The sequence below is a fragment of the Scomber japonicus genome, chromosome 19, assembly GCF_027409825.1.
Source record: "Scomber japonicus isolate fScoJap1 chromosome 19, fScoJap1.pri, whole genome shotgun sequence".
NCBI lineage: Eukaryota > Metazoa > Chordata > Actinopteri > Scombriformes > Scombridae > Scomber > Scomber japonicus.
Window position 1 is genome coordinate 14,382,438 of NC_070596.1, and position 19,812 is coordinate 14,402,249.

Consider the following 19,812-nt stretch of genomic DNA (forward strand, 5'->3'; position numbering starts at 1 on the left):
GTTGTGAATTGATTACAGGGACTTTTCTCTAAAACATTGTTTGGCAGCCTTTGAAACATGCTTTGTTTAGGAGCAGATATACACACATGATTATAAAGTTTGTCTTTTGTTGGGGAAGAAAAGCAGATTAGTGAGAGAAGGTCATACTTCACGTGTGCCTTATTTGAAAATCCAATCTAAAACTATTGACTTCAAGCACAAACACGCACACACGCACACATACACACATACACACAAACTCTATACCTGCTAGTCAGCCTAAATTGTACAAAAACACATGTCCGTGTGAAGGAAGGCTCCCAGGGTGCTGTGTATTGCATCTTACTGCCTGTAAGTCATTAGAGGACTGATGTTATCAAGGATTCCTGAGCCTCTTGTGGTAAACATGCACAAACCTTTTCTTTCTCTCTCTATTTCTGTCTATCTCTAAATCTTCTTTCTTTCTCTTACCAATCTGGGAGGCGAAGCATTCTGTGGTTAAGAACGTAATTGTAAAATGTCTTTTTAGATGTGCTTATTGAGCTTCTAATCAGTGTAAAATTAACTTTTCAAATGACTGAATTAATGTTCTGTTGTGATCTTGTTCTTTTTTTTTTCTTCTTCTTCTTTTTGACGTCGTCACCAAAACTATTATGAAATTGTAGATTGATGAATACTAAATTTGCCGCGTTCTGCAGGTCTGACGGCTGTGGGTGGTCTGTCCCTGATGGGAGGCGGCTACACCCCGACAACTACCGCTGAGACACTGGCTGTGCTCGCCGCCTTCATCTCCTCAGTCAACATCGCTGGTGAGTCACCCCGCACACAGACACCTCATAGTCATCCCTGCCAGTTACAGCAACCTGTAGCCAACAAAATATCAACGGAGGCTGAAGATTGAAGTGTTTTATATTGATTGTACAATAACATGCCTCTGACCCAAGTTTTGCAGCTGCCCTCTCTGCTCTGACCAGCGTATGTGGCTCTGACTTGGACCACACACACATTCATTTCTGCTATTACCCTTAATAATTCCCATTATAATGACGAAGTGTTCCTGGAGTCATTATGATACTCATCACTCTAATATCACTCTAATGGTCCAGGGGAAACGGCGTGTTCCTTCAGGGATGAGCGATGAATTAGTTTGAATATCTCGAACTCACAGCTAGACACCTGGGGAGACTTTTCTGCACGCGAATGAATAGTTAACTCACATTAGAGATCAGTTCTGCCTGTTTGTTAAAAAAAAAGGCACCCACGCTTCTTTGAGGATTGTGTGTGAGATCTGCAGAAGACTATTAGGGTTGAAGTTCATGGTGAGACCACCACAAATCCTGGGCCCCCTGGGCTCCGTGGCTTCACTTTCTAGTGTTTTAGACCCCTTAATGAAAGCATGCTAAAACACCACAGCCTTTATAGAAATACCTAGTTCCTTGCCTGTTGCTTCATTTTATTTTTTGATGTTCTCCATGGGTTCGGTTCCACACGCACATTTCTAAGTGGCTTACCACATTACCCATAAACCCCTGGGAACAGAAAAAAAAACATTCCATGGAAAGGAACGAAGCACAATAGTGAAATTTAGCTCCAATAAAACAGACAGACTGACATTTTTGAGCTTGTGTGTCTGTTTTGAGGAACAAGTCCATGGACGTAGCTTCTCGTTCCCTCTGCATCTCCACAGTCATCAGATGTGGGCATGTGTGAGAAAACACCTGGACCTGCTGAATATGTTCTCGTCTGTATCTGAAGGTCAATCTGTGCTACCAGGTCTTATTAGATTACTATTTTCCCTGTTATTGCAAAAGGCCCCTCATTTCCACAAGCTTTGGTCCACTTTAGTGTTGTAGTGAAATTACCCCCTTATCAACAAAGACACTTCCTGTTTTTTTCATTAGCTTGCTGAACTAGCTACCAACCAAACAACCATTGTGTGCTCTGCTGATGCCAGTTTGCAGGGTTGGGAATGAATCAGGCAATCAGCTGTAGCACATTGAACAGCTGAAAAACTTATCAACAAATGTCAACATCAGTTAGATGAGTTTAGTTTAGTGTAATTTGATCATTATTGTTCACTGATGAACATTGTGTGTCCTTGGTTATAAGTTTTTCCTTTTTTGTTGTTGAATTTGCAGTGTATCCACAGGTGAATGTATAACAGTTAAAAGAAATAGACCACACATACACAGTGTAATACATCATTCTATAACAACAAGTGTACATTGTTGTTATAGTTTTCCATATCCTCATACTTACCCCACCACCCTTACTAATGAGTAAAAAAGTAATAAATAATGAATTAATATGAATATAATGTACAGACACAAGTTAGCAATGCAGGTTTGTTTACTTTGTTTCTCTTCCAGAGCTCAGCCTGCCTCAGCCTCACATTTGACAGCAAAGACTATATTCCTCCTTTCAACTGAAAAAACAAATGTATTAACAACATATTTCAAAATGACATTATTTTTGACTGCAAAAATGGATGACTAGTTGTGATTTCAGACTTTTCCGGACACTGTTGCCAATTTGCTTGCAGTTTTTCTAAATCCACTGCCAGCAGAATCATTTTGGGGATAAAATAACCAAGAAGAAATGAGTGGATACTGACTCTGCAGTGTTTCAATACATGAACATTCCTCCATATGAATATATTGACTCAGATTGGTCTGAAATAATAGTAGACAGATTATTCTTACATGTTTTAAGTCGGACAGTCGAGGACTAAAATTACATGAACTGGAGAGAAACAGGTGCTAGCCTCTGATTCACCTTTTGGGTGTATGGGCGCATGTGTGTGCACGTGGCTACAATCATGCCAGAGGGAAAAAGGGAGACATGCACACGGTAATGTGATCTCTCCCTGTAAAGCAATGAGACACTGTCTGGTCCGGTTTGACACTTTTGAGGTTTCCTACTTGAAATATTTACACTGACATAAAGTAGACTCGTTAAATTCATAACATTTGTTATTGGGCTTGGCAACAGTTTTCAGCCAATGACTTAAAAACACCTGTTGTCTACAATAGATACTTTTTTATGAACTCCAAGTGCCTCTACATCCCTACTTCAGCTCCCTAACTCTTTTCTTTTGGCATCTTGCTTTTTTACTTTCTGATTTGTTTTTTTCTGTCCTGCTGCACCTTTTGAGCTGTGCAGCTCTTTTTAAACCTGATTTTGTGCCATTTAACTCATACTTTCTCTTTCTCTCATCCAGGTGGTTTCCTGGTGACTAAGAAGATGTTGGACATGTTCAAGCGTCCCACTGATCCTCCAGAGTACAGCTACCTCTATCTGCTTCCTACCGGTGTCTTCGTCGGAGGATACGGTGCTGCTCTGCAGTCTGGATACAACATTGAACAGGTGTGAGAGATATTCAGTTTAGCTTTGGTTTATTAAATATGAGTTTTTTTCTTAAAAGAAAAAGTCTCAATATGATTAATCAATTAGCAAAATAGTCTGCGCTTAATTTTCTGTCAGTCATCTAATCATTTACTCAGCTAATTGATGCAGCTCATGACCATATAAAGGTACGCTAATCATCCTCCATGTGTATTCTTTGTTTGCCCAGATGTTGTACAAGACCTTCCAAGTAAATCACCTCAGCCTTTTTTCTCATCCTGTGGTTCTTCAATCTTGTCTATAACCACTTTTTCTGCTTTTGTCTCTTTCTCTCACCAGATGATGTACTTGGGTTCAGGGATGTGCTGTGTCGGCGCACTGGCTGGCCTTTCCAACCAGTCCACAGCCCGTCTGGGTAATACTTTGGGTATGATTGGAGTTGCTGGGGGGATCGCTGCCACTCTGGGTGCCCTCAAACCAAGTCCTGAGCTCCTGGCACAGATGAGTGCAGCCATGGCTGTAGGCGGCACTGCTGGTGAGTCACGGTGGATTTATGTCAAAGAAGGAGAAGCCAGCTCTAAAAATTGCCGAGTTGTATTGTAGAAGATGGAAGTTCTCTTAACTGCGTAAATTATTTCGGTGCTTTGCGCTGTGTGTGTGCATGTATTCCAAGCTTGGACAGATTAAGCAGCAGGTGTGCTGAGTGCCGAGATTCTCTGTGATGTTTACATCAAACACAACATGACTAATTCCCTGCCAGACAGGGGGTCTGTCAAAATGGTCAGCATCATGCATTACTCACTTTCTCTTGCTCACTCAAGATAGTGTAATCATTTAAATGCTAATTGTTCCAGTAACTAAGCTGAATCCTAGACTAAACTGTCCACACAGACAATAATGCTCTTTCCCAGATACAGGAAAGATACAAGACTTCCTGCAGGACACGTACAAACACAAACACACACATACACAAAGTGCAGTCTCACTCACAAACATGGAATTTCCCCAAACAGGCCTCATCAGCAACACCTGGTTCCTCAGATGGACCCACTTCCCAGCAGTGGTCTGAGTGTGTGTGCACATGCTTGTGATTTTGCTCGTGTTTTTTGTGTGTGGGTCTTTGAGGTCTAGTGTAGTTATCTATCTAATTATTCATTTATTTATTATCTTTCCTTCTTTCTTAAGGCCTGACCATTGCTAAGAGGATCCAGATCACCGACTTACCCCAGCTGGTAGCTGCCTTCCACAGCTTGGTGGGGCTGGCCGCAGTGCTAACCTGTGTGGCTGAGTACATGATTGAGTACCCTCACTTCGCCACAGACCCTGCTGCCAACCTCACCAAGATAGTGGCGTACCTCGGCACCTACATCGGTGGAATCACGTTCAGCGGCTCTTTGGTGGCATATGGCAAACTGCAGGGTGAGAAAAGCACCACAGACAATCCACAGACGAGAGAGTGGCATCTTTTGGGGGATTTTTTTTTGTTTTTTTAACCATCAGAAAGATGGTTAGATTAATATCAAATTGAGAGAATATTGTGTAGTTCAAAACCACCAGTTAAGTTAGCTGTACATGTCATTGGTTATATAAAGAAGATATTGTCCTGTTTACTAATGTGAATGAACACCCTCATAATAAGATTAATAGTACATTTTTAAATTTAAATTTAGATTAGAACAGATGATGTGTCAGCTTGGCCATTCTATAGTTGTCAACAAGGAAAAGTCTAATGCTTCATACTCAGAGCTGCCTGCTGTGAAGAGAGGGGGGGGGGGGGGGGGGGGGGAGTTCATCAGGTTCACGTACTGGCACCAGTCCTAGCAGCCGTGCTATGCTGGCTGCGGGTGTTTCATAAGGACAACTTATGCATGAACATGACATTCAGTTGATCACGAGTCTCAAGGGGTTTGCTGCTGAAGGAGAAATATGATGAATGCTTCACATATAAGAGCTTTTATAATGTTGAAATCTCCTGTCATCATTTTTGCCTTTCAGTGTCATGTTCACAGCTGAATGATAACTAAATGTAGATGTTTGTTTGCAGTTATTAGTGGTGGTATGTTATTCCTGACTAACATTATTTTCTCTTTGCTTTTCTTCTCTCCCTGCAGGTGTTCTGAGCAGTGCTCCCTTGATGCTCCCTGGTCGTCACGCTCTGAATGCCAGTCTTATGGCCGCGAGTGTTGGGATGATGATTCCCTACATGTTGGACCCAAGTTACACCACAGGCATCACCTGTCTGGGGTCTGTCTCTGCTCTCTCTGCTGTCATGGTACGGCTTGTGTGTGTGTGTGTGTGTGTACGTGTGTGTACACTTCTAGGGTCTGGTTTTCACAAAGTGAAGCTGTTTTAGAGAAAAATCTGCACTTAAACGTTGCAGATTGGAATTTTTCTTACAACCTGACAGACTGAACATGTGAGAATATAGTTGAGAGACTTCACTAAACATCAGAAGAAGAAAAAGGCATAAAAGGGTCATGAAAAGTCTATGCTGGAAACATTATAATGTAACATGCGAGAAAAGAGACAGCAGCAGGGATTTGCTAAAACAAAAAACAAAAAAAAGGTATTAAACAGGTTTGCAGGAAACAGTAGGTGCCCAGAAATGATTTTCAGTCAGAGTTCAGTAGAAACATGTTAATAGTCTGGCAACCAAAGTGGCAAACAGGCTTGACTTAAAACTTCCAACATCCTGCTCGTATTTGACTCATTATGTCGGGCACCACTGTTATTAAGTCATGCTTAAATGCTTGAAAATGTGCCACAGAATTTGTCACCTGTTGGATGAGTGGAAATAGTGGAAAACAAACAGCAGCTCCAGTCACTGTTGATCTCTACAAATATTTTATTCTACCTAGCGTAGTTATTAAAGATCCCCTCCAGACATGTTTTAAGATGTGTATATATAATACTATGCTTTTAATAATAATTTGTAGCTGATGTCATTTTTTCCAAAAAAGTTATTTTGTTCAAATCCTTAAAATGACATATGCTCCTTATCCCACTTAAAAAAGGGTTAAGGACTCTATAGATATATACAAATGTATTTAATTTCAAAAGTTCATCTCCATCTGTGCACTGAAGGCTTTATGTTTCCACATCAAACTTGTGTAAGTTGCATACTGGACCATGTTAGCTTGAAAAACAAGTTGTGATGTCACAAATCATGCTCATAGGTACACTCAAATTAAACTCAAATTTAAGGCAATCACAGAGACATTTTCTTTCTTCAGCAGATGAAAGTCTAAAACTTTTTTAGTGTCAAACTCTGCATATTCATTATTCTCCACAGTGAAGATCAGGTGCAGTAATAATTAGGAACACATTTTTGAGTTGAGGGAGGGCTTTGGAAATTTTAGCTTTACATTTTGTACATTTTCGTCTGTATTTAAATCTGACATTTGTTAATTATCATCGATACAAAATATTTGAATGAAGCAACACATTTTAAGTAAATTCACAAAGAACAATTTGTCAAAAATTCCTAATATTGCACACAACAACTAACCACTGATCATCTTTTTTAATCAACTCAATGGTGATAGTGATTAGATATATAGTACACTATTCTATACATCCATAACATGTATAAAATTGCTGTTACAGAATGTTTTGATTGGCCTTGATAGACTCTGCTGTTGAGTTTTTGTGTTTGACTGCTTTGCATATTTACATGTGCTGTTAGAAAATCAGCAGCTGGACTCCGTCCCAGAAAAATGAATCAGACCGTCCCTTGAGTCGTTAGATGGATATAATTTGTTTTATGTGAACATGTTTTGAATAGCTGTTTGTGATCACCAATCAGTCTTTAAAGTACACTATAATGTATCATCTACTGCACCGTCTTGGTTCGTGTGTCTGTCAGCCCTTCAATTCCCTTCAAAGTTCCTAAAAATAATCCCATAATATATCACTGAGAACAATCTTTGATGTGCACCTCCAGACAGTTAAGCTTACACTGAATCATACGGCTGCTTTGGTAACAATAGTTGGACCTTGTTAAACAAAAAGTGCACAGATAATGGACGGATGGGGAACAGGTGAATTTGATTGTAAAAAATGTTTCTGGTGCTAGAAAGGCTGTTTCTTTTCCTCTTGTGGAGGAGAAATGATTTGAACTTAAACCAAAGTTGAGCAATAGATAGATACAGAGCCATTAGATATTTATCTGTCTACTCTGATTACAGCAGGCAGTGCTTTATTAAACCCCTCTTCTGTTTTCCCACTCCTCTCCTTTAGGGTGTAACCTTGACAGCAGCTATTGGAGGTGCTGACATGCCAGTGGTCATCACCGTACTGAACAGCTACTCAGGCTGGGCCCTGTGTGCTGAAGGCTTCCTGCTCAACAACAACCTGCTGACCATCGTTGGGGCTCTCATCGGGTCATCTGGAGCCATTCTGTCATACATCATGTGTGTGGTGAGTGGCACACATTCTCAGTTTTAGGACGAATAGTTTGAAATGATAAAGTTTTTGTAAATCAACAGCAAATACTTGTCATGTGGTTGTTCCTCTGCTCTCCACCAGGAGGGACTCTAACTTTACCATAATGGCAAGACTCACGGGTCCCAGCTCAGAATGAAATCTCAGGTCACCAGAGCTGGATTAAATGGGTAGATTATGATAGGCAGACTGTATTTTTCGGGGGCCCTGCACATTCATTTTTTATATTTGGTGAAGAAACAATATGACTTTTAACTGCCACATGATTATTATGGTCATTAGTTTAGTTAGTTAGTTATTATACATTTTATTACATGCATTTTACATTCGATTTTAATATGTACCTTTATTTCTTCAGATTTAGACATTTAAATGGAAAATCTACATTTACAGATGTTTTGTCCTGACTTTCAATGAGGTGAAGTCTTCTGATGCTATCAAAATTTAGGGAGGTCATAAATCCATTCTCAGTTGCCAGCATGGCAAAGATGCTCAGTTTTTTTTATTTTTCATATTTTCTCAGTGATACGTTTTCTGGCGTATTGTAACGCCCTAGTCTTGTCCTGTGATCTTGATGTTGTAGGTGATGCATTGTCCTCATCTGTATCTGTCAAAATTGCAACCAGCTGCTGCTCTACTGCTAATGCAATGTTGGAGCTAAAATCACCTGCCTCTGCCGCTAAGGCTTCAGGTACGGAGGGTCTTGACTCTTGCAGCAGTCGTTAATTGAGGCTGGCTTGTGGTCTTTGAAACTGCAGGGCTCCAGGTAAACTTGTGTAAAGCCCCTCTCAATCGTTTTCTTTCTCCCTCTTCATTTCTCCCTTTTTTCTCTTGCACTTTGCTGCATCTAAAAGCATACTGAAAAGCTACTAGCCTATATGTTGCTACTGCTAACATAGGAAAATGACCTCCACTAAACCGGAAATACTTTTTGCTGCATGTTGGTTCTGTGTATAAATAAATAAAATAAATAAATATAATCATTGAAATAAAGTATAAGACCATATTTTTAAATTTTTGTAAATATTTTAAAATATATGTTGAACATTAGCCTATTTAATCTAGACAATTGGTGTTCTTTATGCCCCTGTCTGGGCCCCCTAGTGGCAATGAGGCTCTGAGCATGTGCCTACAATGCCTGCCTGCATAGATCCTGTTACCTTGTGAAGCACCTGGATTCATGAGGTCACGTTATCATGTGAGAATTCATCATCAGTCAGTTCTGACCAATCAGCACTGCAAATCCAGCTCCTTCACAGGCTAAGACAGTGCTGGACAGATGGTTCATCCAGTTCATCCACCTGCCAAGTATTTTTTGAAAATGCCTGCCCTTTTCCATGTATGACTTCTCAGACGGTTCTGTGTAACAAACCATCTGGCACGTCAGGTTATAGATCCAGCTATGCAGTTGACAAGTGTTTGGTCATAAAAATGAAAGTCTAAAATAGTTTACTCCTCTCTTAGGCCATGAATCGTTCTCTGGCTAATGTGATCCTGGGAGGCTATGGCACGTCTTCCACCGGTACAGGAAAGCCCATGGAGATCGTTGGCACACACACAGAGGTCAACGTGGATCAGACCGTTGACATGATTAAAGACGCGAATAATATCATCATCACTCCAGGTAAAATACACACACATACACACATACACACACTGCACACAATTCAGAGGCCTTGTGCGTGAGTGGAAAAACATGGTACTTTGACTTTGCCAGTCACTTTTTTTTTCTTCGGCATTAGCAAAGTGTGTGTTCTGTTTATTTAACCTCTTCTTGACCCATGTTACATCACCATTTTGCTAGGCTAATTGACAAGTCATGGTAGAGTGGCCACACACACACACACACACACACACACACACTCTGGTCTCTGTGTGGTCGTCAGTCCCCGGTAAATAGACATTCTACAGTGCAGCGTATATATGCAAGGTCAAGGGAAAATAAGATGGAATGAGGGTATGCTGGGTTTTTGTTGACAATTCAAATACTACGTTCAAAACTGGCTTCTAGTTACCTTTTCAGGGGTTAGGGTGTGGGGTCCAGCCTTTGTTCCAGCTACATGGTTTTCTTATTTTCACATGTTTTCAATATTTGACTCTAAATATGTGTCTGAACCTCCCAGCTGGACCATTACACACGGGTCCTTGGAGCTGCCCTAAAGTCATCATCAAGTGGCCCAGTGACATTTTGTTCCTCTCACCAGACTGTTGCAAACTAGTCACTGTTCCAAAAAGTTGTTTTACTCACGTGGGTACACGTAAACATAGACTAAAAGCATCCAGCCTGCAAATTGGTGATTCCAGTCAGACTGCTTAGTGCCTACATACAAAACCCTCCAGAGGAAACCACTGCTATTTCCAAGAATTGCTAGATAAAAGTGGTCATGTGATTTAAACAATGAATACAAGTGAGAAAGAAGTGATCCATGAAAGTACATCGAATGTAGATTTACCATCTATTTTTTTTAACATTTGTGAGACTAATAGGAGACAAAGAGGAACAAGTCTGTTAGCTTAAATCAAAAACAGGCCAAATAAATTTAGAGTTGAAAGGAGTGGGAGAAATACAGCGGAAATGAAGTCTTTTCACAAAATAGTACAAACAATACCACACCACCAACAGAACAAATAATAAAATGCCAGACATTTATTTGAAAGATTTTAAAACATCATAAACCAGTGCAATTATGAGGATTGAATAAGTACTAACAAATCAGAGCAGGCGCTGTTAGGGTAAGCTGATTAATTGAGTGATTTGAAGGACATCAGTCAGGTTTTCAGGCTTTGATGGTCAGTTAGGGAGCCACAGATCTCTCGTAAACTTGGACATGAAAACCCAAATCACACTTGGTCTTGAGCGTTTAAAGCATTTAGACTTTGTTGAAATGGGATTTGTTCAGGGTGCAGTTTTACAGAGACACTTCTCTCTGCAGTTCCAACTGTTGTATGAAACCCGAGTCCAAAGTTTCATGCTAAATGAGATGTAAAGCACAATATAAAATTAAAAAACTTTCCTAGCCCAGATGTCATCAGTGTCAGAACACACAGCGTCCAAATGTGTAATTCTTTTCTTCACTCTAGACTGGTATTGTTACCCAGCACTGGCTTTCAGTCAGTCCCCTTGTTTCCATTTTGACCATTCTCCCTAATTGGAGCCGTCACAGTCACTTTGCCTGATTGACATCTGTGGAAACGGTTAAGACTCGGCCTGATAAACATCAGTGTTTTCCAGGCTTCGTCTGGCCCATCTCTGCCTGGTCTGGGTCCACTTGTTTTTCTTATAGGAGAAACTCCAGAGAGAATATTGGAAGCACAAGGAATGAGAGAATTGTGACGGGGGAGGGAAAAAAAAAAGAGTAAAAACATTAACTGAACTGCAGACAGTCAACCATGTTTCTGGTAGAGTTTTTCTTTTTTGCCCTCCATTTGAAACCATGTCATTTTGATTGGTGTTTCAGTTTCTGACTGGTTGTTGTGACAAGGCTAGTAAACACCAGTGGACCGTTTGGCATGTGTTTGTGTGTGTGATAGTCAGAGTGATAAAAATCAAGTATCACACACGAGCATTATTAAACATGAAATAAATTCAAAGGCAAGGAGAACAAAACAGTTTTTTGTGCAAACTTTCTACTAGTGACATAGTTTTATATTATTCTAAATGTTAAATTTAAAGCAAGTTATTAAGTGTCACAAAATAAAGCTGCAGAACATTGAAATACATATTAAAGCTGTCCATCACCTATACCTTTTTATATTTAAGACTCATTAAGAGCCATTTACATCCAGGTGACGGACTGCTGACCTTATGCTCAAATGGTGCTGAATCCTGATTAGTTTTCAGAACAGACCTCAGCACAGAGCCAACATCAAGAACCTTTATTGCTTACTTCATGTAATCCTTTTGAAGCCGGCCGGGTCATGTGTTTAATTTTAAGTAGTATACCTGCTCAGAAACACACATACGCGCTGTTTCGCTCCACTCTTGCAATCACATTCATGAAAATCATAAAACTATATCAAAGTCCCAGCAGGCAGTTGCAGGGCAGCCAGGGAGCCGGGTCACATGCAGGATCAGCTGCAGCACAGTGCTCCCACAGCTTGTGTGGAACTTTGCTGGAGTTGCTATAAGAACAGTTTGAAATGTGTTTAAGGATGATTTCTACCCACATCAAGTCACTTGTGTCAGTCACACTGCTGTCTTGAATTTATTGAGTTTTAAAGTCATACAAATACACACATCAAGAGGAAAAAATCTAATCTGCAGTAAGAGGGAATAAGTTTAGATGGAATAAATGAATAGCGCTACCAAGATAATATACATACATAAATATAAAAGAAAAATGTCACCTTGTTGATGCTGTTGAGCACCTTCACTCCATTTTTGGGTCGGTTAAAGCTAGTGCAATCTACTACGTCTTGCTGTACTGCTCACACTACAAGACGTTATTTAGACAAAGACTATTTCCGTAACTTGAATGAATGATGGTGATATTTAATAAAAACAAATAAGAAGACACTTCGATCCTCCGCCTCCAGTTTCCTCCCGTCTCCAAGATGCAGCTTCAAGCACATTTTGTTTTTGGCTACAATAAAAGCAGTAGCGTCTGGTGTAGTTCACAGTGAGGTTAAGACATATCTCAGAATTGCTTCCATTAGACAATCCCTCGTGACGTATGTCTCAACATGAGGGTTTTTGTCTCAGATCGCAATAATTTGTCTTTGACAGGTAAAGTGTGGAAAGCATTGTGTAACCTGCACTGGGCTTTATTAAGAGCTCACTCCTACATCTCTTTCAGGTTATGGACTCTGTGCTGCGAAGGCACAGTACCCCATTGCTGAGCTGGTGAAAATGCTGCATGAAGCTGGCAAGAAAGTCAGGTAAAGTACAGTAGCAATGAAACTAACTCATTTACATTAAACATACATTAATTTAACTGAAAGAAACTAGAGTAACAAGTGTGATTTGAGAAAAAAGTAGTTAAGGACATGTTCATAAACAGTCAACTGCTATTCTTACAGGTGGCTAAATAGGTTTAGATGTGGAAAGATATTGTCAGTATAGAGTAAATTACATGAAGTGAAGGCAGAGAAGAAAAAGTCACATGTTGTCCCGGATGACAGATAGGAAGAGACCTGTGTGCGAAGAGGGAATGAGAAAAAAGGGAAATGCAAAAGAGAGGAGAGGAAGGGCTAGGTAGAGCGGAAGCTTGTGTAATTGTCCAGCCTCAGTTGTTTGATCCTGGCTGTGGCAGCTGCTGCTACTTAGAGCATTTGTACTTGATTAGAGGAAAGTGGGTGGTCAGAAAAAGAGGGGAAAAAAGGGAAAAGTTCTTTCCCTCCTATTTTCTCTGTTCTGTGTTCTACATCTTCCTCTTCATACCTGCATGTGTAATCCCTCTTCTCCCCTTCCTTGATCTTAATGCACTACATCCCGTTACATTCTTCCTTCCTTGGAATCCACAGTACAATGTCGTTTGGAAGAACAACGCACTTTCTCCTCCCTGTTCAAGACTGATTCTTCTCTCTCTTTCCATTGTCGTCCCATGCATGTAGATTGTATGGAATTACATGGAGGGCAGAAACTGACTTTTTCAATCGGCAGCCACCGTTGCTAATAGATCCCAGATCTGACAGGCCATCTGCACTCTGTATCCGCCCCAAAAAAAGTCACCAAACAAATAGAAAATACATTTCCAAATGGTGGTCGGTTACATGGTGAAGTGGCTGGATGTGTAGAGCGAGCCAGCCACCAGAATTCAGTGGCTGGTGTTAATTTCCTACCCTGATTACATGACATGGCTAATTGAGTTTGAGAGCTATGTACAACCACATACACAAACGCTCAACAAATAATATAACGGGCGAAGAGTTCAGTGGGAAGTGTGTCTTTATAACCATATTTTCAACTACAAAACATCTTATTGTCTCATCCTTTTCCTGTCTCCATTTATTTGTTCCCTTTCCCCCTTTTACCAACTCTTTGTACCACACCTGGCACCAAACCATTCAAGCACCCCTCCTGCTTCATTTTTTCACCAATATTGAAAACTGGCTGATCGCCGTGGGACTACAGAATAAAAAACAAAAATGGAAAAAACAATGAATGCATTTGAAACAATTTGTTCTTGCACCCCCTCCCTACACAGGTTTGGTATTCACCCTGTCGCTGGCCGTATGCCTGGTCAGCTCAATGTGCTGTTGGCTGAAGCTGGTGTCCCATATGATATTGTTCTGGAAATGGAAGAGATTAATGATGACTTCCCTGGTAAGACCCATCTCTTTCATATGCTTACATACCTGCCATGAAGAATTATTGTGACATAATACTTTTGATTTTGCTGCAGCTTTTTTTAGAGAGTTTGCAACAAAGGCAGATATGATTTGTAAAAATGGATTGTGATGAGAAGTTGCAAGGTCTGTTGTATCTCACTGACACCATCATTTTTCAGACAGGTTTGAGATCACGCTCACTATCAGCCAGCCAGCGACACAAAAACAACTGCTTGCCTGTTTTTGCCTGTAACGTGGAAACCACTTTTTGCAGAAACATGCAGTAATTAATTGTTCCTGAGGTTTCGTGGCAGAAGCCAAATCTGTTGCATATGGTTACAATAATTCCCATCAATTTTAATTTTCAAAAAGCTGTTTTTGAAGACTTTCCTCACAATATTGATCCCATCATCTCCAAATGTTTCATGCCCCATCTCCTACTTAGTGAGGCATACCTCGTAAGCCAGAACTCCAGGGCTCAAAAACTGGATACATATAATCAAATATTGTTTACTTGGTGTTTTTTTGTGTGCCTGGAATTCAATAACTAAATGCACTCAAATGACTGTTGAGACTGTAATTTTGGGGAACGACACATGCATGACAAAATAAGCTGCAACATCCTTCCCAAAACTTTCGGACACTGTAATTTGATTTGAAGATAAACTCAATAAAGTGGCATAGACTCCCAAAAGATACAACTACATTGCAACTTGGTAACTTGAGCTGATAAGCAAAGTATTGGATGAAGGGGAAAGAATATATTACTTAATTTTAAAAATGCAATCTGCTTGAGACAGACGCTTATGAGCCAAATGCTGAAAAAGAAATCAGTCCAGATAAAAATGGATTCAAATGAATTTGTTGTGTGTCAAATCAGAGACGGACTTGGTTCTGGTGATTGGTGCCAATGACACAGTGAACTCCGCAGCCCAGGAAGATCCCAACTCTATCATTGCTGGTATGCCCGTGCTGGAGGTCTGGAAGTCTAAACAGGTGAGACATCTGGTACATGCATGTGCAATAATAAGATTTGTCCTGGAGCCCAAAAAGATAAAAAAAAAAAGGAATGGAAGATTTTACAACAACTGCATAGCTTTTTATCCCAACGACTGGATGTTGGACGTCCAAACACATAGAGGGGGGCCCCCATTTGACAACACAGCCATAAACTGTTAAAAAATTTTAAAAAACAAATTAAAAAAAAGCATACTCAAATTCATACATAGACACAGATTGTTGCAGCTCCAGGTGCAGTCCCATCCTGATCCCATTAGTGGTGACTGTGTCGCTGTGGAATGACGACATTCAGAGCATCCCGCTGGCACCACTCCAAGATCTGGGATTCATACAGCACTCCCACTAGTTTCCACACACTTTCCCCTGGGGAAATCAAAGAGGACGTTCTACTTTAACCACACACACAGTCATGCATACGTACACACAGGTGCACAGATTAAAAAACACACGAAGACACTCATTCAGGATATACATGCTTTTAGTTATTCACCAGTCTCCAGTGATGCCATGAGTCATGTGAGAACACACACCCACACAGACTTACATATTGTACAATACTTTTAGACTCATCTTTCTTAAACACATGCCAACCTAAATAATTATGATTCTTTTTTAACTCAGAATAGTAAAAATGAAAACATGGTTTGTAATTGTGTTTATTCAACAAAACATTTTGAAAAATTGAACTCCAATCTGTACAGAGATTGTTAGAAAAAAATCAGTAATAATATCAATAATTCCTCTTTATTTCTAATCCAACGTTAATGGACAGGTGTCGTTGAAGAAGAGAGGGATGGGGGGAATTTTCTGACTCACTCTAGAAAAGTTGGGACAGTCTTTTTACAGCTTTTTACAGTTTACAGCTCCCCTAGATTCTTTCCAAAAGCTGCTTTTTCAGTTCTGTCATCTCTGAGCGTCCAGTTAGAGGCTAACAGGCGTGTGTTTGTGTGCACGATTGCATCTCCTCCCATTTAGGTGGTCGTGATGAAACGTTCCCTGGGTGTGGGATACGCAGCTGTCGACAACCCCATATTCTACAAGCCCAACACCGCCATGTTGCTAGGTGACGCCAAGAAGACCTGTGATGCCCTTCAAGCCAAGGTCCGCGAAAACCAGAGCCAGTAAGGTGGCTAAATCCCCTCCTCCAAAAAAGGAGATTCCACTTTGAGCACACATGGAGCGAAGAAGGTAGAAGACAATTAGACAAAGTTTTACCTGTAGTATCTCAGCATTAAGATCATCTGTGACTCAGGATCATTAAGTAAAAAGATTTTTGGCAAACCCCTCCTATAATCTATAAATAAAAGAAATGACAGCATTTCTTGTAAACACTATATTTGTACAGTAGAAGCCAAACCAATGCTGATACTGGTTTCTGGTTAGTGCTCCCACTGTTATAATATACGTGAATACAGGTTGTCTTTCTCTTTCTTCTTTTATTCCTAGATATTAAAGGAAGGGTGGGTCAACTATGTCCAAGTGCTCTGTATATTCTGACAATGCCATTGTAATAAAACAGCAATCTGAAATGTAGATGCATTAAGATGTTAGATATGTACAATCTTAGATATTTTTAGGAAAAAGTAAATTTCTAGATGAATTGGAATGAATAAGGAACAAAAAGCACCGAAATGAAGGGGAACCGCCAGAAAAAAAAAGTATGAGAGACCTAACTACTAAGGGTTTTTTCCACACTGTAAAGAGTTTTCTCCCCCTTTTTCTCCAGAGTTCTCTTTTCTTAAAATAAGGTCATCTGTGTGCCCTATGATAGATCTCAAATGCTTTTGTCGCACATGGTGTGTTTTCCTCTCAATGCCTTCTTTTTTATGTACGAGTCAAAAGAAAAAAAGCAAAATAGTGCAACATTTTTGTAAGGTTCAGTTCAAGTTTTATACTGTATTGAGAGATTTTTGTATGCGGTCTGATACTGATCATAAACCTAGAAAAATGCCTGTGACCACGTTTTAGAAGCCATAACCAGTATTGAAATCTAGTCATGTCTTTTGCTTTTTTTCTTTTCACTTGAGTGTGTCTTGTAACTTTCACCTAAGCCTCTAGTGCAGCAATCACACTCGGATCCAAAAACAGTTCAAAATCCATTCCAACCTCTTCTATTAAGCATTTAATGCAATACACCAAATGGACGTGACCTTTGAGTGTGAGCTTGTCATGCAAGTAAAGGTTATACCACTCCTACAAACAAACACTCTTGTAGCTCTGATAGCTTAGTGGATTTTATGGTGTTTTTGGGGCCAGGTGTGTCCCATCACCGTGTGTGGTTCAGATATTACAGTACATGTGGTGTTTGCCTTCGGCCTCTACGGTAAAAGAGTTTGTTTTGTAAGTGAATGTGGCTCGATTTGCCTTCATCCACTCCAATATTTGTGTCCTCATTATTGCTCTACAGGGAAATGAAGGATTACAGTTTCTAAAGGGAGGCCAGATGTTAACCTGACTGTTATGTAAAGTCGAAAGTAACAATGCAGTTATTTTAATGTGAGTTGTTGCCACATTTCAGAGTACATTGATTGTAAAACATTTAAGTTAGCATTTATGAATTCCAATGGTCCTTTCTTTTGTTAAAGCCCAACATTTGCCATAACTATAAACTTGTGCCAAAAAGTCCCTTTTTTATGCTCAATCTGGATATATTATACAGCACAAATATGTATATGTTTTGTTGTTGAAAGATCACTGAAAAAAAATCACGGACAGAAGATCCCACCATACTAAAAACACCATGAACTTAGTGCATTGAGTTTTAATTTTGGGCTATGACATTTTAATGGTCATGATACAGTAGGTGAATTTGTGAGTAAGATATTTCTCTAGTACATGGTTTAAGGAACAATGACACATTTTTCTTCACTCTAATTCAGTCTTTTTAAAAAAATGTACTGTATGTAGTCAGGATGCAGATTTGAGAAGTAGACCTGCTGATCTGCCCTATAGTTTTCATCCTGGGACCTGATGATAAGTTGACCATGACAACTGTCCTACCTCTCCATAAAATGACCAATAGCTTTTCATGTCATCTGACCAATCACGCCTGTCTGCATTTTCCACAGGACCAGTCATTTTTTCATCCTTAATTCAGCCATTCAGCCAATTGCCTTCAGTTTTTTGTGTTCACATTGCATCTTAAACCATCAGACCTCAGTTTACTGTACGCTGTGCTAGTGTAGAGCTGCAGATGTCATTAGTACTCATATGGAGTTATTGCTCTCACATGAAGCGTTGCATGCCAAGACTATTAGCTAGAGATGTCAGCTTAATATTTGTAACTTTTATTGCCATTTTTGAAATATTGATCAAATTAGAGAAGATGGAAAATCGTGTTATATTTCCAAGGCCAATATAGAGTGTAAAACCCTCACCCTCCTTTTTTTTTTTTCTTCTTAAGGAGTGTATTTTTGTAAAGAGCCATCATATTTGTGCAGATGGGGTTTTGAAGTTGTACAATGTTTCAGTGCACCATGTTAGGGAGACGAAATGATGAAATGTACTGTGAATGTTTTTTTTTCTTCCCCTGTTTTGTTTATCATGGAACATTTTCATCCCTAATAAACCTGTATTTACTCTAGACGTTGCCCGAAGGTGTCATTTCTTCCCTGACAAACTTTTTAAAGGTGCAATTGAATTCCCCAATAGTAAACAAGTTGATCTGCAAGCTTTTCCCTGAGGTCCACCTCTGCTTTGATGGTAAGTTTACCAGCCCAATTTTATACAGCGGGGGTTGAAAACTCAAATATTTGCTGCAATTACTTAGGTGAAGGAATATAAGGGGGGAAAAATTTCTGCACACTCGCACACACAGTTCATCTGCTCAGTTCTGTTTTACGGTGGGTAGACCAAATAATGAAAACACTTCACTGCAAAGGATTTCAGCTATAACAGCAGGGTGCGATTTCTGAAAAAATCAGAAGGGGTGTGTGTGTGGGGTGGAATGTTTTTATTAGTGAAAATAAATCGGAACCACAGTAGGCATATATAGACTATGAAGCTTTCTTGTAGCAGTTACAGTAATGTTTATATAATGATTATGAACTTTAATAAAAACAATTATGACATTTGAATTTGGAGGAATATTTCAATGTTTTGTTTTTTTTTAATTCATCAAGTAGTTATATATTATACTTTCACACTCAGGGATGTGAAGTCTAGTTTTATTCCTTGTCATTTTCTCATCTGGATACATGCTAGATGTAATCATATGAAACAAAAAGTTAAATGCTCATTTAAAATGCGAGAATTAAAACCCCCAATGCACCTTTCAGTACCAATACACTTTACATCATTCTTGCAAGTCACTGTTTAATTCAGCAAACTTCAACACTGAACAGAAAATAATCACAACATGCTGTGATCATAACAATAAATAGGCTACAGTAATACCTTCTTGTCCGACTAAGAAAACTTCTATCTCTGCGTTCCTGTGTCTGATATCTGCTCAGGGAAGGAGGCAATCCCTGGTCTGTTGTATTGCATCATCATGTAGCCTAGACGTAGCACCATCCCAGTTGTCACATGAGCACTGACAGTGAATGCCCATTTTCAATTTTATCGCTGTTTGCATCAATGACTGTTCTCACATATCAGCTCTTACTTTTTCTCTTTACTCAGGGGGATAATAATAGCTCAGCAGCAGAGACGGGGATATATAAGCCCCCCCCCCCCCCCCCCCCTTCGTCATATGAGGTTTGATCTGTTGAATAAGATGAATGATTGGAGTAAACCCGAACACCTGTGCATGAT

At 39.7% G+C, this 19,812-nt stretch overlaps 1 protein-coding gene across 1 annotated transcript in view; it reads left to right on the forward strand.

Annotated features, from left to right (window-relative positions):
• The window catches only part of nnt (nicotinamide nucleotide transhydrogenase), a 34,346-nt gene extending 15,706 nt beyond the window's left edge, over positions 1-18,640 (forward strand). The window contains exons 12-22 of the mRNA XM_053340451.1: positions 678-788; positions 3,200-3,345; positions 3,664-3,859; positions 4,510-4,743; positions 5,436-5,596; positions 7,564-7,743; positions 9,232-9,391; positions 12,564-12,645; positions 13,914-14,032; positions 14,918-15,033; positions 16,033-18,640. Coding sequence (XP_053196426.1) covers positions 678-788; positions 3,200-3,345; positions 3,664-3,859; positions 4,510-4,743; positions 5,436-5,596; positions 7,564-7,743; positions 9,232-9,391; positions 12,564-12,645; positions 13,914-14,032; positions 14,918-15,033; positions 16,033-16,182 — 1,655 coding nt within the window. The 3' untranslated portion in view covers positions 16,183-18,640. The remainder of the gene's footprint in view (positions 1-677; positions 789-3,199; positions 3,346-3,663; positions 3,860-4,509; positions 4,744-5,435; positions 5,597-7,563; positions 7,744-9,231; positions 9,392-12,563; positions 12,646-13,913; positions 14,033-14,917; positions 15,034-16,032) is intronic.
• The last annotated feature ends 1,172 nt before the right edge of the window (positions 18,641-19,812 follow it).